The sequence below is a fragment of the Panthera pardus genome, unplaced genomic scaffold (genome assembly GCF_024362965.1).
Source record: "Panthera pardus isolate Hobbes unplaced genomic scaffold, ASM2436296v1 HiC_scaffold_3, whole genome shotgun sequence".
Lineage (NCBI taxonomy): Eukaryota > Metazoa > Chordata > Mammalia > Carnivora > Felidae > Panthera > Panthera pardus.
In genome coordinates, this window is record NW_026526876.1 from 8196172 (window position 1) to 8220469 (window position 24298).

At 47.4% G+C, this 24298-nt stretch overlaps 1 protein-coding gene across 1 annotated transcript in view; it reads left to right on the forward strand.

The window, feature by feature from the left end:
- The first annotated feature begins 442 nt into the window (after positions 1–442).
- The window catches only part of LOC109245866 (myosin-13), a 53209-nt gene continuing 29353 nt past the window's right edge, over positions 443–24298 (forward strand). The window contains exons 1-16 of the mRNA XM_053892895.1: positions 443–659; positions 2227–2370; positions 2459–2615; positions 4722–4749; positions 4837–4948; positions 6081–6173; positions 8398–8461; positions 8553–8651; positions 8761–8864; positions 12140–12278; positions 14853–14971; positions 16156–16305; positions 16422–16592; positions 18084–18393; positions 21959–22032; positions 22128–22215. Coding sequence (XP_053748870.1) covers positions 456–659; positions 2227–2370; positions 2459–2615; positions 4722–4749; positions 4837–4948; positions 6081–6173; positions 8398–8461; positions 8553–8651; positions 8761–8864; positions 12140–12278; positions 14853–14971; positions 16156–16305; positions 16422–16592; positions 18084–18393; positions 21959–22032; positions 22128–22215 — 2056 coding nt within the window. The 5' untranslated portion in view covers positions 443–455. The remainder of the gene's footprint in view (positions 660–2226; positions 2371–2458; positions 2616–4721; positions 4750–4836; positions 4949–6080; positions 6174–8397; positions 8462–8552; positions 8652–8760; positions 8865–12139; positions 12279–14852; positions 14972–16155; positions 16306–16421; positions 16593–18083; positions 18394–21958; positions 22033–22127; positions 22216–24298) is intronic.

Below are 24298 nucleotides of genomic sequence, written 5' to 3' on the forward strand. Positions count from 1 at the left end.
AATCATTGTTTTCAGACACCCTTAAGATTTGGGAATCTTAAGGGGATCTTAAGATTTGAGATCACAGGGCTCAAACAAGGTATGTCATTAAGGAAGTGCTTCCCAAGTCCTCTTTTGTTGGACTCACCTTTGTTGGGCTCACTCTGGTTGGTTCAGACTTCCTTCCGAGCGTGGAGCTGAACTAAGAGATACCCCCCCAAATCAGCACCCAGGGATGAAAACCACCCCTCAACCATTTTTCTTAGAATGCAGTCTCTCCCTTAGCTCATTGCCCCTTGCCCACTCTAAGCCCCTAGACATGGTCCTAGATTCCTCATGACCTAAATTAATCCCAGGAGCTTTTGATCCGACCCCCTGGGATGGGCAAAAATAATAGGGTGGGACCCTTCAGATTCAGGAGTCACCCAGGCTCCAGACTCAGCCATCTCCCTGGTCTTCCCAGCCCCCCTGCAGTCATGAGTTCTGATGCCGAGATGGCCATTTTTGGAGAGGCGGCTCCCTACCTGCGGAAGCCAGAGAAGGAGAGAATCGAGTCACAAAACCGCCCCTTTGATTCTAAGAAAGCCTGCTTTGCAGTAGATGATAAGGAAATGTACGTGAAAGGTATGATCCAGAGCAGGGAAAACGACAAAGTCACGGTCAAGACGCTGGATGACCGGGTAAGTGTTGATCTCAGATGTCCTTGAAAATGTGGGCATTCTCATGTACCTTTGGCATGGAATATTGGAAATCACATGCTAGTCCGTAGCAATGTGAAGACAGAACACAACTAACGTTGATCTATTCCGTAGTGAAGTGACATTTGCAAATGCCTTCATTCCTGCTTCTTTCGTTTTTCTGGGACTTGGGCTTTGAGAGTTTTTGTGATGTTTGCTTTGGAGAAAGGAGAAGGTTAGGGTGGCAGAGGTTGGACCATTTAAGGGAAAGATCGATGCTGGTTGCTGCTGGGTGGGCCAGGCAAATGTCATTCCCTAGGCTGCAGAGTGACTTATAGAGAAAACACTAGAGGCAATTCCTAGCTTAATGTAGAATTACAGGGCACCATTCAATTCAATATTCACTGGACGCCCACCATGCCTGGCATCCATCGCTTTGCAGACAGAAGCAAATCTCACAACCTGCCTTCCCAAAGTTTACCATCTTGTGTAGGAATTAAGATGTGACTGGCAGGTATGAGTCTCAGTTCACAAACTCAGGCATACAAGGCAGATCTTTATTTTATTTGTTGTTTGTTTATAGAACTTAACCTCTGATTTCAGCCTCTTTGCACTGAGCTGGAAATAAATTTTCTTCAGTCATTCTTGGGGGGCCCCTCCCATGGTTGTGCCTCATTTTCGGAATCTTACACGGTCACACGCTGAGGATCTCACTGCTTCCCTGAATGATCTGAAAAGAAACAAGTCCCAATGTCTGAAGGTTCAGGATACACAGAATTTTCCATCTCCCCTTATGCTATCTTGGGTATCTACTCTAGTGCAGAGCAGCGGGGCAAATGAGTCTCCTTTCCTCAAGAGATTTGGCCCGTACCAACAAATCCCCGCCTTTTTGCCTTCTGAGGGGAAACCCACAGAAGGGAAATTAAGTAATAGTCTCAGAAATATACAGTTTGACCACGGACCATGGTGCAAGCCCAAATGCTGTAAATGCAAAGAATGATGGAACCCCGGAAAAGATAGGGAGACAGGAAACAGGTCACAGGGGAGGTGTCGCCTGAGCTGAACTTTGAGGGGTTCTGAACATAATTTCGGTGAAGGTACTCGAGACAAAGGAACCCATGTGAGCAGAAGTATTGAGGTGGAAATGCACGGAATACACTGGAATACTTCTTTCCAGCCTCTTGACCTTTGTCTCATATCAGCACTCACTGCAAATGGGTCGAACAGAGGCGGCCCGCCCTGCCCTGGCCTGGGCCGTCCCGAGTCCCACTTGGACCCCGAGGGCTAAAGGGCTCTATTGCTGTGCGTACCTGTGGCTCATTCCCCAACACGGGATGGCATGCTGACAGGGGGCACCAGACCAGAACCGGTTATGCAGTTTGACCGGGATTAGGTTAATCAAGGATAGTTCTTTGTGGATCATCTCTGGGAATGGAGATGATCCATAAAGCTGTTCATGGTAATGGGGTGATCACACTGCAGTGTCTCACGACTTCCTCCGCACCAGGTAGAGTGGGGTACAGAGCATTGGCTCTCCTACTCATCATGTGCTTTTCCTCTCAATCCCCAGACACTCACCCTGAACAGTGACCAGGTGTTCCCCATGAACCCTCCCAAGTTTGACAAGATCGAGGACATGGCCATGATGACGCATCTGCACGAGCCCGCCGTGCTGTACAACCTCAAAGAGCGTTACACAGCCTGGATGATCTACGTGAGTGCCCTTTGGCATCTCCTTATTAAGCCGTCCCCCTCTCCAAGTAAAGACAAGATCCACATGCTGCATTTTCTGGTTTTCTCAGACCTACTCGGGCCTCTTCTGCGTCACCGTCAACCCCTACAAGTGGCTGCCGGTGTACAACCCCGAGGTGGTGGCCGCCTACCGAGGCAAGAAGCGCCAGGAGGCCCCGCCCCACATCTTCTCCATCTCCGACAACGCCTATCAGTTCATGCTGACGGGTGAGTCATTTCTTCAATCCGTATTTTTTACGAATAGTTTTTAGTTCCTTATTCAAGCCCTTTAATTGGACTGCTTCTCAGCTAATTATTCAAGCCCTTCGATCATCTGGATGGGGCGATGAGCAAAGTGACCTTGGGAGACTCCGATGATTGCATGATGATTTTGCAGTATCTTCCATTAGCAGCCATGGTTCGTAGGCCAGTGCTGACGACTGATGCCGCGCTGCGCACATGCTTACTGGGGGCGGGGGGGGGGGGGGACCAGGAACGCAGAGAGATGCCCTGCCCTAACCCCACAGAATCCCCCAATATGAGCATGCTTAGAAGGGAGCCTATTAGTGGCAGCTAGAAAGCAAAGTTGGAGAAATGCGCATAGCAAAGTCCCTGCGCTGTCTTCCTCCCCAGACTCGGGTTCCTCTGTCTCTTCCCTAAATTTCCAGGAGGGCACAGGATGTAGAGATGTGACGATAGTGTCGTCTCTGAGACGACACCCTGTTTTCTGTCACTTTGACCTGTGCCACTTTCACCTGACTCAATTTGGTGCAGACTCAAGAAGCAGAAGCAAGCCTCTGAGATTTGACGACCCTGAAAGTCATCTCCCAAACCTCATGTTGTCCAGACCTCAGCCCTCCCTCTCTCACATTCAGTCCTAGACATTACTGTACATTTCATATTTGTCTGCAAATCAACTAAAGTTACATCAATTTGAAAAGGAAGATCGATAGCACTATTTTTTTTTGTTTGAGGAGGGTTTAATATTTTTTTAATGTTTATTCATCTTTGAGAGAGAGAGAGGCAGAGCATGAGCAAGGGAGGGACAGAGAGAGAGGGAGACCCAGAATCTGAAGCAGGCTCCAGGCTCTGAGCTGTCAGCACAGAGCCCGATGTGGGGCTCGAACCCACAAACCGTGAGATCATAACCTGAGTCGAAGTCAGATGCTTAACTGACTGAGCCCCCAGGTGCCCTGTGGAGGGGGGGTGGTTTTAAAGCTTATTTACTTATTTTAAGAGAAAGAGAGAGAGAGGCATGCATGTGAGTTGGGGAGGGCCAGAGAGAGAGGGAGAGAGAGAGAGAATCTTACGCAGATTCCACACTCAGAGTGGAGCCCAACATGGGGCTTGATCCCACAAACCATGAGATCATTATCTGAGATGAAATCAAGAGTTGGATGTTTAACTGATGGAGCCACCCAAGTGCCCCCAATACCACTATTTGTATGAGTTTCTAGGGCTGCTGTGGCAAAATCCCATAAAGCAGGTGGCTCACACAACAGAAATTATTGTCTCAAAGTCTGGAGGTGGAAAGTCCAAGGCTGGGGTATCAGCGTGGTTGGGTCCTTCCAAGGGTGGAGAGGTAGAATCTGTCCCCTGCCCCTCTTGCAGTTTCTGGAGGTTTCCTGGCTGTCTGTGGGGTTCCTTGGCTTGTAAAAACATCACTCTGCTTATACATTTGCCTTTACATGGTGTTCTCCCTGAGTGGATCTATCTCCAAACCTCTCCTTTTAATAAGGACCGAAATCATATTGGATTTGGGCTCCACCCACCCCAGGGCGACCTTATCTTCACCAATAGCACCTGCAAAGACCCTGTTTCCAAACAAGGTCACATTCTGAGGTCCTGGGGGTAAGGATCTCAACATATGAATTTGTGAGGGACACCACTCAACTCATAAGCGACTGTAAATGGAAAACCACGGTCATTTTCCACGAGTACAGAGTAAAGGTAAAAGAAAATCTCAATGACAACCAATCAGTGCCCATAGATTCTAATTAGAAGCCGTGCCTTCCCACAAGCCCTGAGTCTGAGACTTGTTCTTTGTTGAGAAAGGGCTGGCAAGGAGTTAAAGACCCATGAACAAGAAAAACTTGCACACTGTGGGATTCACTGTTCACTCGCCACGCTGTCCGTGGTGCACATCCCACATTTGGGAAACCTGCACCAATGGTCTCGAGGAAGATTAGACACTCCCCAGCCTCACACCCCTCGTTCAGGTCAGCGCCACATGGACCCCGACCACACCCGATGTTGCCCTGTGTTTTGTTTTTTGTTTTTTATTCCGTGTGTTTGCTGTTTCTTTATTCCGTCTTCTTCCCTCTGCATTTCCAGATCGAGACAATCAGTCCATCCTCATCACGTGAGTAACCTCTGTTTGCACCATGTGGACACGGAAGCCGGCACTGCCCCTTCCACCCTTTTATCTCCCTTACTTTTAAATCGGCAGCGGAGAATCCGGCGCGGGGAAGACCGTGAACACCAAGCGTGTCATCCAGTACTTTGCAACAATTGCGGTCACTGGGGACAAAAAGAAGGAGCAGCAGCCAGGCAAGATGCAGGTAAGCAGCTCCCTCCATCGGGAGGTTTGCGGGCATAAGTCCAACTTAAAGAGTGGGTGAGCACCAAGTGTAGGCAGTGCGCCGCGTCGTGTCCTAAGGGTGCTTGCGGGGCAGGGCGGGAGGTGGTGGCACCACAGCTCCGTCAGGAAAAGCCAGGGACAGGTGAGCAACTCACTATGCACTCCCCTCCAGGAGGGATGCTTCAGGCCAGGGGCTCTCAAAAAACAGGTGAGCGCACGTAAGAATCACCAGGAGGGCTTGTGAACGACCGATCGCTAAGCCCCTGGCCCAGAATTTCTGACCGAAATGCCAATCTCACATTCACAACGCTGACGCTTTGCATTTTCATCACGTTCCCTCTGTTCACGCAACTGGTCCAGGGATCACACTTTGAGAACCAGCTGGGCGGGACAGGAGTTTGAAAACTGCCCTGGAGACAGAAGGATAAGCAGTCATGGTGGGGGCTGAGGGTAAAAGTTCTGCCTTCTTAAAAATTTTTTTTTTAATGTTTATTTCTGAGACAGAGAGAGACAGAGCATGAGCGGGGGAGGGGCAGAGAGAGAGGGAGACACAGAATTGGAGGCAGGCTTCAGGCTCCGAGCTGTCAGCACAGAGCCCGACATCTTCTTTAAGCGGACTTCTGAGCAATAGTTCTCATGACATATTTTTTGCTACTTAAAATTTTTTTGAGAACCACTATTTCTATAAGTGATCTCTTGGGGCACTTTAATTGCTCAATTCTATTTATACTTCTGAATCCAAATCTATTAGTTGGGTCCCGATGCATGCAGTAACGGGTGTATGTATTCTAAAAATCCATGCTTTATAATGAAGTGTTATCAGAGAAGAAAGGCAGCCTGAAAAATCAAGATGAAGCCTGAAATCTGGTGTGACCAGAGTCACGTCAATGCTATACTAATCAGACCGTCTCCTGGATGGGACCTTGAAGCCTCCTCGGGAGGTGGGGGGTGAGGCCGTGGGTTCCTTCTCACATCTGCACTGGCCACCGGGCTGGACTGGTCAGCATCTCTCCTTGGACCCTGCCCGGAGCATACACACATTCGAGTCACCAGGGGGCTCCTTCAGGGGACAGTCCAAAGTCCTCCCTTTGTCTCTTCTTGTTTATTATTAGGGGACGCTGGAAGATCAAATCATCCAGGCCAATCCCCTGCTGGAGGCCTTTGGAAACGCCAAGACTGTGAGGAATGACAACTCCTCGAGATTTGTAAGACCCAGTCCAATTTTCCACACCCCCACCCCCACCCCCACCCCAGAACCAAACCCTCTCCTCAAATGCTGGATATTAAAAAATGCCACATAAACCAGAATATAGCCAGCCCTATTCTACCCTCACGTGATTCAGATCTATCTGCCCTGCTGGGATATTCTGATACACTGAAGAATGTGTTGGCTCATTCTCGGCAGAGGGAGAATTATCTGTGCCTTCCTAACTAGACAGCGACATCTCAGAGCATCCTGAAGTTACGGTGATTCAGGTTCCACAAGTAGAGAGCGATTCTTTTATGCTAAAATTGGTCTCTTGAGGCAGAAACTTTTTTGGGGGGGGGTTGCAGAGGGAGAGAGAAAATCTTAAGCAGGCTACAGGCTCAGCACAGAGCCTGATGAGGGGCTCGATCCCACGAACTGTGAGATCATGACCTGAGCCGATACCAAGAGTCAGATGCTTAACCTACTGAGCCACCCAGATGCCCCTTGAGGTAGCACATTTTAAAATGTTGAAGTCCACTGAGCAATCTCATTGGCTTATTAGCCACATAAACCTTAGTGTGAATTAAGTGAGCAGCTTTAATTTCTCCAAGTCAGAGGCATTGGGAAAAGGAAAAGTCCTGTGAAGGCAGGAGAGCCCAAAACCTGGGAATAAGTTGATGTTGAAAATACTGAAGGATATGTTCCATCCCTCAATGTCTCACTTAAGTTTAGCTCAGCCAAAGAGGCATTGACTTCCTCCATCGGCAAATAAACAACCAGTCCTCTACCTAACCTCACTGTACCAGGAGGTGAGCAAATACCACGAGGTGAAGCCCTCATTTATGCCTGTAGTTGCAAAAGTACATCAGGACTTCACACATCTCAGGAGGTGGATAATCTCAAGCTTGTGTTTCATCGTTATTTCTCAAAGATAAAGTGGTCACCGATGAGAGAGTAGATGTAGCCATCAAGGACTGTGACAATGAGCCCTGACCTTTCTTCTTTCTTTCCCTCGGTCCTCTGTGCATTGCCCATTTGCACATCTGTCCTCCCTGTGCACAACTAAAATCTCTTGCTCGTAGGGGACCTGGGTGCATGTTACACAGCAGAGACATGGTACATACATTGGCATCAAGTCAGTTATTGAGCTAACCTGGTGCCATGAGGAAGACAATGCCTTTAGACACCCCCTATAGTCCTTAGGCCTCTCCTCTTGGCCCAGACCCAGAAGTCACGATCACCCTGGTTATTCTGTCTACCTTCCGCCCACGCACCAAACATCTGCAGGCTAAAACTTCCATCATCTCCCACTGAGCAGCTAACAATACCAAAGACCAACACTTACAGTTCACTCATACCTCCATTGACCCTGCACCAACTCTTCTCAAGCTTCATTCAGAAACTATACCAGGGCATCTGGGTGGCTCAGTCATTCAAGCATCCGATTCTTGGTATTGGCTCAGGTCACGATCTCACGGTTCATGGGATCGAGCCTCCTTTTGGGCTCTGCACTGAGAGTGTGGAGCCTGCTTGGGATTCTCTCTCTCCCTATCTCTCTCAAAATAAATAAATAAGCTCAAAATAAAAGAAGAAAATATTGAGAATATTACTAACGACCACATTCCTGACTATGGGTGAATAAGCAAGGCAACATTTTTGCCCTCAAATTTGCTCACAGTTTGGTAGAGACCAATCACTCATAAAATTTCACCTCTCGCCTCCCCTCCAAAGGGGAGAACTCAGACTCTGAATGTGTATTTGGGGAGCCAGAGAGCCTGGCCTGAGCCTGGAAGCTAGGTTTGCCTGTAGTAAGCAGTAAGGGAAACCAAAGGAAGAAATCTCAGAAGGAAAAAAGGAGGTCAGCAAGACAATCCAATGAGACCCATCAAAGTTGTCATGAAGTGTTTGGGAATCCGGGTACCAGAGAGCAGGTTAAAAACCAAGGGGACAGTCTAGCGTGAGGTGGTCTCAAGCAGAAGTTGGTGAGGGAGGCTGTGGGCATCCCCAGAGCTGGAGGAACAGGGCCAGATGCTTTGGGTAGAACTATCTGAGTCTTGATGGACCCAGAATGGGGACACCGGATGCCAGGCAGACAGAGAAGAGGCAAGTCCTCTGCATCTGGCATCACTTTCTCCGTGACCCTACATTTCCCACTCATGGCTGGTAGTCCCTAGCAAAAGCCAGCCACACTACCATATACATGAAATAATGGTGATGTTTGTCTAACTGCCATTGGACAGGGGAAATTCATTCGGATTCATTTCGGAGCCACGGGAAAGCTGGCATCTGCAGACATCGAAACCTGTGAGTCAGGGCACCCCACTGGGCACCATGGGATTTGACCACAGAGGCATCTCCCAGGGACCTCAAATCACATTATTTCCTGTTCCCTTAGATCTCTTAGAAAAATCCAGAGTGACATTTCAGCTGTCCAGTGAGAGAAGCTATCACATTTTTTACCAAATCATGTCAAACAAGAAGCCAGAACTAATCGGTAAGGTCTTAGGGGTTATTGCTCTCATCTTCCAAATCAGTCACGTAGGAAAAACACCCCGCGTACGAGGTGCGCGAGGCGCTGATGGGACCTCCTTCGTGTTTCACAGACTTGCTCCTCATTTCAACCAATCCCTTTGACTTCCCCTTCGTGAGCCAAGGAGAGGTCACCGTGGCCAGCATCGATGACAGTAAAGAGCTGCTGGCAACTGATGTAAGCATCTTTTCTCCTTCCTCCTTTCTTTCTGTGTGGAATCACTGCGCTTGTGAACGGAGAGGCATCCTAGCGATCTAATGAGAAACGGGGCCCCAGAGATGTTAGGTGACCAGACCCAAGATCTCAGAGATGGAGATGTCAAGACAATTCGTCCAGATTGCACCCCTCCCAAGCACCCAGCACCACCTCAGCAGATCCCTTGGGGGATCCAGAACATTCTCCCAAACAGGACTTCCCGTTCCCTTCTCCAGCACTTTAGATGTTCACACGTATAAGGTTTTGAAAGGTTTCGTTGGAACTTCTCAGGTTACAAAACCATCTGCACGGTTCTTTAAGAAAAAATTAAAAAAAAAATTTTTTTTAATGTTTATTTATTTCTGAGACAGAGAGAGACAGAGCGTGAGTGGGGGAGGGGCAGAGAGAGAGAGGGAGACACAGAATTGGAGGCAGGCTTCAGGCTCCGAGCTGTCAGCACAGAGCCGGACGCGGGGCTCGAACTCGAGAGATCATGACCCGAGCCTAAGTCAGACGCTTAACTGACTGAGCCACCCAAGCGCCCCAAGAAAAATTTTAAGACACAGCCAAGTATGAAGCAGGAAAGATAACCCACTCTGTAGCAGACGCTCCACTCCTCAGGCTACCTGCCCACTCAGGCTCACCTTCAGCTCCCACATCCTTAGCGCACCCATCGGCCCCCACCCCCCAGCCGTTAGCTTTGGGAAGCATTTCTAAGGTTAATAACTAGAATAATAATAACGAAGTGCATTGAGCACTTACATGAGCTAGGAACTAAGATAAGGGCTTTGTCCGTGTTACCTTGTTTAAGCCTCCCCCAAACCTGTGATAGAGGTAACGACTATGACTTCTGAGTCACAAAGATGGAAGCGGAGTCTTAGAAGAAAAAAACACACAATTTGCTCAAAGACAGAGTTTGTAAATGTTAGAGCGTTTGAAGCCAGATCTGCCCAACCCCAGGACTTCCTTTTTTTTTTTTTTTTTTTAATTAATTGCACTTTTAACGGACAGACATCATCTCTGGGCAATTCATCTCCACTGCTGTTGGCTCTGCCCTCACAGGACCCATAAGAGCTGGTGGAAAGGGGTCTTGTCCAACAGGCTGGGGGCACTGTCCAGTGCCAGCTCCTTGGCTTTCATTTTGTGACATTTCCGGGTGACGCTAATTGTTTTAAGACAAGAGAATGTGGGGCGCCTGGGTGGCTCAGTCGGTTAAGTGTCCAACTTCAGCTCAGGTCATGATCTCGTGGTTCATGAGTTCAAGCCCCATGTCGGGCTGTGTGCTGATAGCTTGGAGCCTAGAGCCTGCTTCAGATTCTGTGTGTCTCTCTCTCTCTCCGCTCCTCCCCTGTTCTCTCTCTCTCTCTCTCTCTCTCTCTCAAAAATAAACATTAAAAAAAAAAGACAAGAAGAGATGTTCTTGGGCAAATGAACTTTAGTTAACTCAAACCTAGCTATATATATTTTTACCAATTTTCCCCAGCCCTTACCAACTGATGAAGATGGAAAGATTGGGTTAATGACCTGGGCAAAGTCTCCCCAGCCCCCAAGAAAGAGCCTCTTAGATAATTTTTAAATTTTTTTTTTTGTGATTGTTATTTATTTTTGAGGGGGAGGGAGGGGAAGAGAGAAAAGGAGACACAGACTCTGAGGCAGGCTCCAGGCTCTGAGCCGTCAGCACAGAGCCCAACGCAGGGCTCGAATTCATGAACCACGATATCATGACCCCAACTGAAGTCGGATGTTCAACCGACTGAGCCACCCAGGCGCCCCTTAGGTAATTCCTAAAGTCACCAAAGATGTCTCAGGTCCTCAGCATAGGTCCCCAGCTGTCAGGGGCCGACACTGTTCATCCCTCTCATGGAGCTTTTCCTGGGCGATGGTTTATGGCCGAGCAGAAGGGGATTTCTCCCTTCCAGAGACTGCGTTCTCCAAGAGGGTCCCCAGACAGTAATGCTTTCACCTGGTTCCTTTCAAAATTTAATGAAAGGTTTTCTCTCTTAACCTACAATGACCCCTTCCTAGGACACAGATATGCATCTGATGGGGTGGGATATGGAGTCAAGGAGGCCATCACGGCCTCTCATCCTGCAGGTTTGCTCCTGGCATGGACTCTCCCTCTCCAAAAGGGGGCACGACCCCAAGAGTGCCATCCTGCTGACACTGACCAACCTGCTCACCAGCACGTCCATACATGTCAAATCCACCAGTGGGGATTGCTTAGGCTCAGGCTGCAAGGCCTACTGCATAGTCAACACATACACCCCAGAGAAGGAGTCGCTAATTTAAGTCTTTGTGGTAGATGACGGGCCAAGGGCTGTCAGACCAAATCAGCAACCGCTGTGGGCTCTGAAGTGACCCAAGCACTTGGTCCGGCCCCAGTTTTATCCCATCCTGCCTGTGTGACTTGGGGCAGGTCACTTATCCTTTTAGAACCTCAGGTCTCACCTGTAACTTTGGAAACATCTGCACACCTAGAAGGTTCTCATAGCGACCTAACGGGGCGATATATGGATGTGCCTAGCACAGGTAGGCTCTGCAAAAGTTTTCCCCTTCCTTATTTGAAAAATGGTGGCATTCTCTTCCATGACTGTCCCTTGAGGCTCTAGTTGCCTGGGGTGCCATATTGTCTCAATTCTGAGCAACACCAGAATTCCCGGCTTACCATGCCAGGCTTTCAAGCTGTTGGACACTTCCTCAGACACTCTCCATGACACTTCCTTCTCCTGCTATCACACAATGGTTCCCAACGGCCTCCTCCAGAAAACAGCCCCAAATCTATGTATAAAGGATTCAAATCAGTTCTTACAGACGATTTACATTTTCTTCCATAATCTCCCCCTCCCACATAAACATGTTAGAGAAATGGATTTTAAATCAAATATATATATACGTATATATATATATATTTTTTTTTTTTTTTTTTTTTGAGAGAGAGAGAAAACAAGCAGGGGAGGGGCAGAGAGAGAGGGAGACAGAATCCCAAGCAGGCCCCACACTGTCAGCACAGCACGACGGCTGGGCTCAAACTCACAAACCATGAGATCATGACCTGAGCTGAAATCAAGAGTCAGACGCTTAACCGACAGAGCCACCCAGGCGCCACAAAGAAATGGCTTTTAACCCCTATCTTAACACATCCCACCTGTCAACCACTCCTTTGGGCAAATGCCATCTCCCGGACTGTACAGAAAGGGTGAGGTCTTCACCAGGGAAAACAGAGTCTCTGTGACAACTGTCCTTTTTCTAACTCCCAGAATGCCATTGACATTCTGGGCTTCAGCTCAGAGGAGAAAGTCGGGATCTACAAGCTGACAGGCGCCGTAATGCACTATGGGAACATGAAGTTCAAGCAGAAGCAGCGAGAAGAGCAGGCGGAGCCTGACGGCACCGAAGGTAACCACGTCTGGGCATTCTCGTGAATGAATAATCACTGTCCACACCACTACTGCTCGCTATCACAGCTCACCTGTTATTTTGGGGTAGACATTTCTAAGAGGGTATGCTTCCATGAACTTCACTTTCTCTCTGTGCACGCCATGATTAGTGTCCAGAATACTGTCCTTAAGCACCTGAGCCTAAGACCAGGTGAGGAGGTCTCCTCCTCTCATTGCCTTTAATTCTGACATCTGTTGAAGTTGAACCCCGAACCATGGACTAGTGTATGCATCTCCCTGCGCCCCATGGCTCTCACCTGGATGATCTCCAGTCCCCCTCCTGGAAACAGAGCAGAGAGCAGTGGGAGGGGCTCACAGCAGCAGGACCCCCCCTCCATACCCCCTGTTCTTCCCCTCATCTCTCTCCCACCGTGTCTTCCAAGTTCTGTTAAGTAAAAGACTGGCTCATCTCCAATAATCCTACCTGTTATAACATCCCCACACTATGGGAAGCACTGTGTCTTGAACCCCAGATGATACAGGGGTGCAGTAGCCTTGAAAGAAAGACCAGGAAAATATACGTGACTTTACCACTGCCCATAAAGCCTTGCCTGATTAGGCTAGGGTTGCCCAGGATAATCTCTTTTCCTTAGTGACCTCTTCACAGGAGTGACAGGTCATATCACGTTCACTGGTTCTACCCCCACACAAGTGGAGGGGATTATGCGGGGAATATATACCAGGGGCACCAATCCTGGAGGCCATCTTGGAATCCTGCCTCTGGCAATGGTGCCAGATAAGCAGCGGGAGAGAGGCTGTGTTCAGAACAGGAAGCACTTCTGATTGGGGGTAATCGAGGAGGGCTTCCTGGGGGAGGAGGGCACTGATGCAGAGTTTGAAGGGTGGGTAGATCCTGAAAGGTATGGTTGAAAGGAAAGAGGTAGTCTGGGCAGAGGAAACATGATGATCAAGGGGGCAGGAGAAGGAATGTGATGGCAATAAACAGCAGAGTGGTCCACATTGGCTGCAGAAGAGGATGTGTGCAAGTGTAAGACATGGGAATTAAAGAGTAGTTATTTTGGCCTCAGTTTGAAAAGGCCTTGAATGACGAGCTAAACAGCTTAGAATGGATGTGATAGGCACCAGAAACCACGGACGCTCCACATAGGAGGGGAGATGCGTGTGAGTTAATCTGTGACCAGTCAAGGTTGCCAAGAGTGTGGGGGTTTGAAAAGAAAATGTACCAGGCTCCTCGGCAAAGGGTGGATCTCGTATTATGAATATCACGGTGGGGGCCCAGGCCCCCTTCCAGCCCTGGCAGCCGTGTGCTCAGTGCTTAGGAGCAGAAAGAGCCCGAACAGGGGAAAGTGATCCAGGCCTGAGGTCCTCTGATGAGGATGCCAATCCAAGTAAACGTTTGCTGAGGGCTCACCATGCACCAGGCCTACTTCCCAACAACCGAACCAACGGGAAACCACCAAGAATCACCCTACCCCCAGTTTAAAAAATAAATAAATAAACAAACAAACAAAAACGAAACCATGAGTACAAGGAAGCAAAACCAAAATGTGAACATCAGGCTGAGTTGAGAGCCCAAGCTCTCTACCACTCTACTGTTCCCAACAATGGAGATCCAAGCTATTTTGAAGGTGAAGTGAGCAGGATTTGATGCCTGTCTGACCACAGGCACATCAGGGATGTAAAGGAGGGATATGATCAACCCCAAGCATTCAAGTTTAAGTGACTAGAACAATAATTATACCACCCACCTAAGCGGGCAAAGCAGGAAAAGAGGATAGTTGGAGCAAAGAAGAAAGTATCCATTTGGCCTCTTATTAAACACTTAACAAATACTGTCCTGGATTTTGATTAGCTCGTCTCCCGAGCCAGCAATAAGGTGACGGTCCCAGCCAAGAAGGAGCTGTCTCTAGGGGAACAACATTTCTCGACCTTCTCGATTAGTTCAGTGCAGGCAGCCAGGTCCGTCCCCAAGTCAACTGAACTCCCAGTGAACTGTGTGAAATTGCCAAGACTCGACTGCTTTTGACCTCTTCCAACACAGGAAGGTTGGGGCAAAGTTTTGTACTTCTTCCTCAGCTGTGAGCTTGCATAAATCAAGAAGGTGCTTAGCTGTATGTCCAAATGGTGCCTCCTTTACTCAGACACCATTTTGCTGCATTATCAGACTCCAAAATTACTATGTAACTGTATCTTTTCTTCAATTTTTTTTTTAACATTTATTATTTACTTTTGAGGTAAAGAGAGAGTGTGAGAGAGGGAGGGACAGAGAGAGAGGGAGACGCAGAATCCGAAGCAGGCTGCAGACTGAGCCATCAGCACAGAGCCCGACGCAGGGCTCGAACCCACGAGCCAGGAGCACAGAGTCTGCTTGGGATTCTCTCTCCCTGTCTCTCTGCCCCTTCCCCACTGGCACTCTCTGTCTGTCTCTCTCAAAATAAAGAAACAAACATTTAAAAACAAACAAACAAAAACAAAAGGATCGTAGGAAACATTTCTGGGAGGCCCCTGGGGCCTGACTGGCCACATCAGCAGCTGCTGTTTTTGTGTGACGCTGTTTCCCCTCTTCCTCCAGTGGCTGACAAAGCTGGATACTTAATGGGTCTGAACTCTGCAGAAATGCTGAAGGGCCTGTGCTGTCCGAGGGTGAAGGTTGGGAACGAGTATGTCACTAAAGGCCAAAATGTCCAGCAGGTAATGGAGATGATCTGAGTTCAGCTGACTCAGTGATGTTGCTATTTTAACCATCATTTTAGGGGCACCTGCGTGGCTCACTCGGTTGAGCGTCCAACTTTAGCTCAGGTCATGATCTCACGGTTCGTGGGTTCCAGCCCCACATTGGGCTCTGTGCTGACGGCTCAGAGCCTGGAACCTGCCTCCGATTCTGTGTCTCCCTCTCTCTCTCTCTGCCCCTCTCCCTCTCGTGTTCTGTTTGTCTCTCACTCTCAAAGGTAAATAAACAGTAACCATCATCTTAGAGCTCTCTCAGTTGAAGATATCAGAAATACATATGCAATTGTCATCAGCATTAGGGGGAGTTTCATTCTTACGACCCTAGGTGTAGCTAGCTCAAGGAATGTAAATCAAGAGTACCATCGGGCATCCTAAGGGCCTGGAGCCAGAAACTGAAGGGTCCTCTGGAGCCAGGCAGTCCCTGTGCAGCTCCTTCCCGGGGGCTCCATGGGCTGTCTGCTCTCCTCTCCTGTGTCCTCACCAGGAAGAAAATCTCTCTCCATCTCTCCTGCTCACCCCATAGCTCCCAGCTTCACATCTCTGTAGTTCAGCCTCCTACTGAGACTGAGACCAGTGTCTTTGATCCCAATTCCAAATTCGCAGGAGAGACACTTTGTACAACCCAACTTGGATCAAATGTCCCCTTGTGGTTCAATTACGTGCAGCCAGGGTCTAGAGTCACATGTCATAACCATGGTTGTTAGAAGGTTATCTTTGTACATACAATGGTTCTCACAGAAAGGGGAATATTCTAAGGTAGCAAACATTTCAAGAAATTTTTAATGGGGGGCTGGGGGTGGGACGCCTGGGTGGCTCAGTCAGTTAAGCGGCTGACTCTTGATCTCGGCTCAGGTGATGATCTCACAGTTCGTGCAATTGAGCCTGGCATCAGCTAAGCGCTGATGGCACGGAGCCGGCTTAGGATTCTGTCTCTCATTCTCTCTACCCCATCCCTCTTGTGCTCTCTCACTCTCTCTCTCTCTCAAAAATAAATAAACAAACCTAAAAAAAAAAGAAATATTTAATATTAGGTTGGACCCATCTCCAACAGCTTTGACCCTGAAGATGTCATCCGGTTCATGCTTCAACTTAGTACCACCATATAAACATTAATTTGAGGGATGAGCGAGTGATCTTTCTTCAAGGTGACCAACGCGGTGGGCGCCCTGGCCAAGGCCGTCTACGAGAAGATGTTCCTGTGGATGGTCACCCGCATCAACCAGCAGCTGGACACCAAGCAGCCCAGACAGTACTTCATCGGGGTCCTGGACATCGCCGGCTTTGAGATCTTTGACGTGAGTTGTTGGAGTAAGCGGCCCTGTTAAGGCCCCTCCGCTTCGTGTCTGCTCTGCCGAATTCCCCCTGGGTTTCCCAAACTCACTTGAGCTCTTTGGTGTTTGCAACGCCCTAGTTCAACAGCCTGGAGCAGCTGTGCATCAACTTCACCAACGAGAAGCTGCAACAGTTCTTCAACCACCACATGTTCGTGCTGGAGCAGGAGGAGTACAAGAAGGAGGGCATCGAGTGGGAGTTCATCGACTTCGGGATGGACCTGGCTGCCTGCATCGAGCTCATCGAGAAGGTAGAGAAACAGAGGTGCTCCCCAGGGACTTGGGACCACCACATCTTTGCTCTCACCCTTCCCTGCTAATCGAGTGGCGACCCTAACCCTACTCTCCCAGCCTTAAGAGAGCTGAATCCCCTTGAAGCTGAAGAGTAAGTGTTTGGAAAGCACGCATAATTCAGACACCTTAAGGGGTACCTGGGTGGTTAAGATCCAAGGGCTCTGTTCTCCCCAAGAATGTGAGGAGTTCTTGGAACCATGTTATTATAAAAATAGCAGAGGACATTAACTTAAAAAAAGGGCAGGGGGGTACTCTTGGGTGACTCAGTTGGTTGAGCTTCTGACTCTTGATTTTGGCTCAGATTCATGAGTTTCAGCCCCGAATCAGGCTCTGCACGGACAGTGCAGAGCCTGCTTGGGATTCTCTGTCTCCCTCTCTCTCTGCCCCTCCCCAACTCGCATTGTCTCTGTCTCTCTCAAAATAGGTAAATAAACTTTAAAAAAAGGGAGGGGGGCGGCGCCTGGGTGGCTCAGTTGGTTGAGCATCTGACTTCAGGTCAGGTCATGATCTCATGTTTCGTGGGTTCGAGCCTTGCTTGGGGTTGTGTGCTGACAGCTCAGAGCCTGGAGCCTGCTTCCGATTCTGTGTCTCCCTCTCTCTCTGCCCCTCTTCTGCTTGTGTTCTGTCTCTCTCTGTCTCTCAGAAATAAATGCTAAAAACAAATTTTTTTAAATAAAAAATAAATTTAAAAAAAGGAATTCCCATAGCATTCTGAGCACTGTCACATTGGAATGAGTTTATCTTTCTGAAGTGGCTCCTGAGATGTCCAGACTTAACAGAAACCCATGGGGGAGGGGAAGGAAAAAAAAAACAAACAAACAAAAAAAAAGAGGTTAGAGTGGGAGAGAGCCAAAGCATAAGAGACTCTTAAAAACTGAGAACAAACTGAGGGCTGATGGGGGATGGGAGGGAGGGGAGGGTGGGTGATGGGTATTGAGAAGGGCACCTTTTGGGATGAGCACTGGGTGTTGTATGGAAACCAATTTGACAGTAAATTTCAAAACAAATATATATATATATATATATATATATATATGTATATCATATATATTTATATATATATCATAGTATTTATATATATATATTTATATATATATCATATATATTTATATATATATATCATATATATTTATATATATATCATAGTATTTTATGTCTAGGTATGTAACTTTACTTTTTGGGGGGTAAGCCGATAGCTAAAAGTGAGCTACGTTTATAATAAACACATACAATCTCTTTCCATGCTCTCTTGTTCAACAAGCGTTCATTAAGCACATACTACACGGCTAGTTCCGTTCTGTCATCACACCTTGCTCTCACAGCACTTACCTTGCAAGGCTCTTAGCCAGAAAGCGGTAGCACCGAAGAAGTTGTGTTTGGCTCCTGCAGTCAACGGAGTCATGGAAACGTACTATTAAACGCTGAGACATGGTCTGTTCTCCTTTCAGCCTATGGGCATCTTCTCCATCCTGGAGGAGGAGTGCATGTTCCCCAAGGCCACAGACACCTCCTTCAAGAACAAGCTGTACGACCAGCACCTGGGCAAGTCCAACAACTTCCAGAAGCCCAAGCCTGCCAAAGGCAAGGCCGAGGCCCACTTCTCGCTGGTCCACTACGCCGGCACCGTGGACTACAACATTGCCGGCTGGCTGGACAAGAACAAGGACCCGCTGAACGAGACCGTGGTTGGGCTGTACCAGAAGTCTTCGCTGAAGCTGCTGTCTTTCCTTTTCTCCAACTATGCTGGCGCAGAAGCAGGTGAAATTCTCCCCACCCCCGTGTGAAAAGCTCCGTGTAATTACTCATAACCCAAAGGTGTCCTTGAAAATCAGGTAGACAACTGTGAGCTTCAGACTGAGCTGGATGTATTTTGTCTTTGGTCTCTCATTTTCTTCCTCTTCCTTAAGAGATTGAGTCCTATGGAGGTAACAGGGCCTCTCAGGGAACAAAATAGCCAATACCACATTTTTAAAAATTGTTTATAATGTTTATTTATTTTTGAGAGAGAGAGAGAGAGAGAGGGCAAGGGCAGAGAGACAGGGAGACACAGAATCTGAAACAGGCTTCAGGCTCTGAGCTGTCAGCACAGAGCCCAACATGGGGCTCGAACCCACAAACCACAAGATCGTGACTTGAGCTGAAGTCAGGTGTTTAACCAACTGAGCCACCCAGGCACCCGCCAATACCACATCTTTTAATAACCTCTCAAAATTGAGATGGGGTGGCTGGCTGGTTCAGTTGGAGGAGTGTGCGACTCTTGATCTTGGGGTCGTGAGTTCAAGCCCCACGTCGGGTGTAGAGATTACTTAAATAAAAACGTTTTAAAATATTGAGATATAATTCATGCACTATACAATCTACTCTTTGGAAAATTCAGTGGTTTTAGTATATTTAAGGGGTGTGCAACCATCCATACATCTAATTCGAGAACATTTTCATCACCCCTGTTACCACTTCACCAGGTCCTGGCAACTACACATCTACTTTCTGTCTCTATGGATCAGCCTACTCTGGTCATTTCATGTAAATGGAATCATACCCTATATGGTCTTTGGTGACTGGCTTCTTTCATGTAGAATGGTTTCAGGGTTTGTCTGTGTTATGGCATGTATCAGTACATCACTTCTATTTATTTTTTTAAGTTTATTTCTTTTGAGAGAGAGCGAGAGAGAGAGAGAGAGAGAGAGAGAGAGCAAGGGAGGGGCGGAGAGAGAGGGAGAGAGAATCCCAAGCAGGCTCTGCACTGTCAGCACAGAGCCTGATGCAGGGCTTGAACCCACAAACTGTGAGATCATAACCTGAGCCAAAGTCAAGAGTTGGATACTTAATGGACCGAGCCACCCAGGCACCCCCAGCTCACTTCTTTTTAAGATGAGTATCATTCCAGTGTATAGAGAGTACACGTTTCCTCTATCCACTCATCAGTTGATGGACGTTAGGTTGTCTCCACGTTTAGCTACTGTGAACCCTTCTGTTATGAACATTTGTATACAAGTTTCTGTGTGGGTATACGTTGTCAGTTCTCTTGGGTATATACCTAGAAGTGGAATTGCTGAGTCCTATGATAACTCTAGATTTAACTTCTCGAGGAACCTCCAGACTGTTTTCCAATATGGCTGCACAAGCCAGTATCACTCCTTAAGTTACCCATCTTCTATTTTTAAAATAATTGCCAAAATAGGGTTTTAAAATTATGGACTATCTTAAATGCATAAATTGTTAAAAATTAATGTTCGTAACGTGAAAATATAGGCAATATGTTCGTTCATGCTATAATTAGATCACTTTTAAATATTAACATCCTGTGTACTCTGGGATAGTTGAATGTAAAAACTGAGCGCAAGTTTAAACTCAAAGGATGAATATCGTTTTCTTCAAATCCAGTGAGGGCATCTCTATGACTGTGTTGCCCAACCGCACTCAGTGATATCACCAAGACTCTACGGAGAAGGCCCTATGTAGGTCTGGGTCTTGGGAAGTGGCTTTCTGGCCCACCCCGTCCTGCTACCCACATTTCATGCTAGCCCTTGAAGGCAAGGAAGATGGGTGGAGAATGAGGCATGACATTTATTTCCCCTAGACTAAATCTTGATCGCATGTGGGAGGCAAAATCTGAAATGGAGCCATTCACAAAAAGTAGACCCAATATCACCGACTCCTAGAGAAGCCAAAAAGCTAGGTTGTTCCTTTGAGACAAGAAGAGAAACTGACTTGTAGAAAATTCTTGAGATGCATCAGTTGTACTGGTTTCAGTTACTTCCTCATCGCAAGATAAACAGGGACGCAAGAAGGAGGTAGACTCGTGAAAGAAACTATAGTCCATCCAGAGGAATATCTCAATCTTACCAGCTGTTGAGTTGACTTGTCTAGTTCCTACAGGAGAAGACTCGGCTTTGATACTGAGAGTCTAAGCTATACTCCTGGTCAAATGCCACCCACATCCCACCCCACCCCATCTTTTAGTGATAAAGATGAGTTTTCCCTAATACGACTAGTTTGAGACACATTTTATTTTTTTTTAATTTTTTTTAACGTTTATTTATTTTTGAGACAGAGAGAGAGACAGAGCATGAACGGGGGAGGGGCAGAGAGAGAGGGAGACACAGAATCGGAAACAGGCTCCAGGCTCTGAGCCATCAGCCCAGAGCCCGACGCGGGGCTCAAACTCACGGACCGCGAGATCGTGACCTGAGCCGAAGTCGGACGCTTAACTGACTGAGCCACCCAGGCGCCCTGAGACACATCTTAAAAACAAACAAGAAATAAACACCCTGCAGCTCTGTTACATCAAAAGAAAACCCGAAGTTCCATTCCAGGGTTTGAAGGGTGTGGCCACCACTAAGAAAAAGGAACCCTTGTGCACTGGTGGTGGGAATGTAAATTGGTGCAGCCACTATGGAAAACAGGACGGAGGGTCCTCAAAAAGTTAAAAATGAAATTACCATATGATCCAGAAATCCCACTTCTGGGTCTGTATCTGAAGGAAACAGAATCACTGTCCTAAAGACATATCTGCACCCCGTGTTCATTGCGACATTATTTACAAGAGCCAAGGCATGGAAATCACCTAAGTGGCCATCAGTGGACGAATGGATAAAGAAAATCTGGTGTACTATTCAGCCATAAAAAAAGACAAAACCTTGGATTTGTGATTACACGGGTAGATCTTTTTTTCAATGTTTATTTATTTATTTTGAGAGATGGACAGAGAGAGAGAGAGGGAGAGAGAGAGAGCGAGAGAAAGAGTACAGGCAAGGGAGGGGCAGAGAGAGGGGGAGAGAAAGAATCCCAAGCAGGCTCCTAGCTGTCAGCACAGAGCCCGACGTGGGGCTCGAACTCACGAACCGCAAGTTCACGACCTGAGCCGAAGTCGGATGCTCAACTAACTGAGCCACCCAGGCATCCCTGTATTACATATTTAAAAGTTGCTAAGAGGGGCACCTGGGTGGCTCAGTTAATTGAGCGTCTGACTTCGGCTCAGGTCGTGAACTCTCGGTTCGTGAGTTCGAGCCCCACGTCGGGCTCTGTGCTGACAGCTCAGAGCCTGGAGCCTGCTTCGGATTCTGTGTCTCCCTGTCTCTCTTCCTCTCCCCTGCTTGTTCTCTCTCTGTCTCTGTCTCTCTCTCTCTCTCAAAAATAAAGATTAAAAAAAATTAAAATATATATATATATATATATATATACATGTATCAAGTCATTATGTCCTACATCTGAAAGTCACACAATGTTATGTCAATTGTATGTCAATATAACTGGGGGCATGAGGAGAGGCCACCACTGTGTCCTCAGGGACACATCTGACACACCTTCTGTGTCCATCCAGGTGATTCCGGGGGAAGCAAGAAGGGCGGGAAGAAGAAGGGGTCCTCGTTCCAGACTGTGTCCGCAGTGTTCAGGGTTTGTATTCTGGCAAGTTCCACATTCTGTTGTTTTTCTGCCCGGCGAAATGGCATTTACCAAGTTAAACGTGCTTGTTCTGATTTGTGTCCCAGGAAAATTTAAACAAACTGATGACAAATTTAAGGAGCACCCACCCTCACTTTGTGCGATGCCTGATTCCCAACGAGACCAAGACTCCTGGTGAGTAAGAATCCATCAGAACAGGACTCTGCATGTATGCGTGCATGCATGTGTGTGTGTGTTTCCCCAAAGAAAGCGTTATATAGCCTTAATTACTCCTCAACATCATCTACGAAGCAAGATTGCCAGATTTCGCAAATAAAAATACCAGCTGCCCTGTCAAGTCCGAATTTCACATAAACAATGAAGAACTTCTTTGTGTAAGGATGACCCACGCAATATTTGGGATATACGCGTACTAAAAACTGGTTCGCTGTATCTGAAATTCAAATTCAACTTGGCGTCCTATATTGTATCTGGCAATCCCTCCTCCGAGGTCAGATCCAAAGTAGCGTCTGTACATACGTATGAAGGCACATTGGATCCGTGACTTTCATTAAGGTTCTCCCGGGGCCCTGTGGCTCCCTTTCTCCCAAAGACAGTCACCGCGTCTGGGGTATTTTACAATTAAAACAGCAGCAATAACACCTGTTTTCTGAGTCTGTATGGTATGCAGCTACTCTTTCTATTGCCAACAACCGTCTGCATTTTACAGATGGGAACACTGAGAACTGTAGATCTAGAAACCTGTGCAGTACAACAGACCTTTAACCATCACTCAATCCCAGATCCACAAATATTCTTAAGAGTATAGGTGTGGCTTAGGGTCATTTGTCACAGAGAGAACACACAGTCACACAGACCTGTGGCTCTGAGGCAGCCGAGTTATCTGTCCCAAACATGAGTGAGTGTCCTGCCTTGGCAACGTGACAAGTGGCCGGAGGTATCCGAAGGCTGGAGGAGAAAACCCCAGTTTCACCTGTCACCGCCCATGGGAACCTTAGCTGAGGACTTCTGCTTTCTGGGCTATAAAACGAGCATTAAAGTGGCATTGTATGCATGCGTTCACTTAGTTAGCTATTCATTTATTTAATGAGTGCTTGTAAACTTTGTAAATAGTAATTCGTTTAACCTGCCTTAGGGGCGCCTGGGTGGCTCAGTTGGTTAAGTGTCCCACTCTTGGTTTCGGCTCAGGTGATGATCTCACGGTTTGTGGGATTGAGCCCCACATCGGGCTGTGCACTGAAAGTAGGATTCTCTCTCTCTCCCTCTCTCTCTCTCTACCCCTCCCTTACTCACGTGCTCTCTCTCAAAATAAATAAATACAGTTTAAAAAAAATAACCTGGGGCACCTGGGTGGCTCAGTCAGTTAAGCATCTGACTTCGGCTCAGGTCATGATCTCACGATTCGTGGGTTCCAGCCCTGCGTCGGGCTCTGTGCTGATGGCTCGGAGCTTGGATCCTGCTTCAGATTCTGGGTCTCCCTCGCTCCCTGCCCCTCCCCCACTCACACTCTGTCTCTCTTTCTCAAAAATAAATAAACGTAAAAAATTTTATTAAGAAAAATAATAAACTGCCTTAGAGGATTGCAGTGAGGATTCGATGTCAAGCATTTTAACTGAGGCCAAGCACATCGCGAACACTCAGATGTCAGCTCTCAATTATAATAGCAACAGTTGTTATTCGTATTATGAGAAGAATTATGATGATAACATTATGTATGATAATAATCATGAGAGCAATAATAACATTGTGGGGAAATAATTTTACTATTCTATTAATTATTATATTGATTATTATATTAATGATTACATTACAATTATATTATCATATTTATTATTATTGTTACTACTGAAAGCCAGACATTTTATTTTTTCACTTTTATATTTTCAGTGCTTACTTATTTATTTTGAGAGAGCATAGGTAGGGAGGGGCAGAGAGAGAGGGAGAGAGAGAATCCCAATCAGGCTCCGCACTGTCAGCGTGGAACCCGACGTGGGGCTCCGTCCCACAAACCGTGAGACCACGACCTGAGCCAAAACCAAAAGTCAGACGCTTAGCCGCCTGAGCCACCCAGGCGCCCCAAGCCAGACATTTTAATTCTCCGAAGAAGCAAGTCTACTATGTGTGGTAGAATTCATCTTCCGTGAAAGTCTAAGTCAAAGGCAAAAATCAGCTGCCGTGCGATGTTTGGGATCCGCGTTGTCTGGGCACGCTGTACCCCTCCCAGTGTGCCCAGCACACAGCCCGTTTCTCCCCCAGT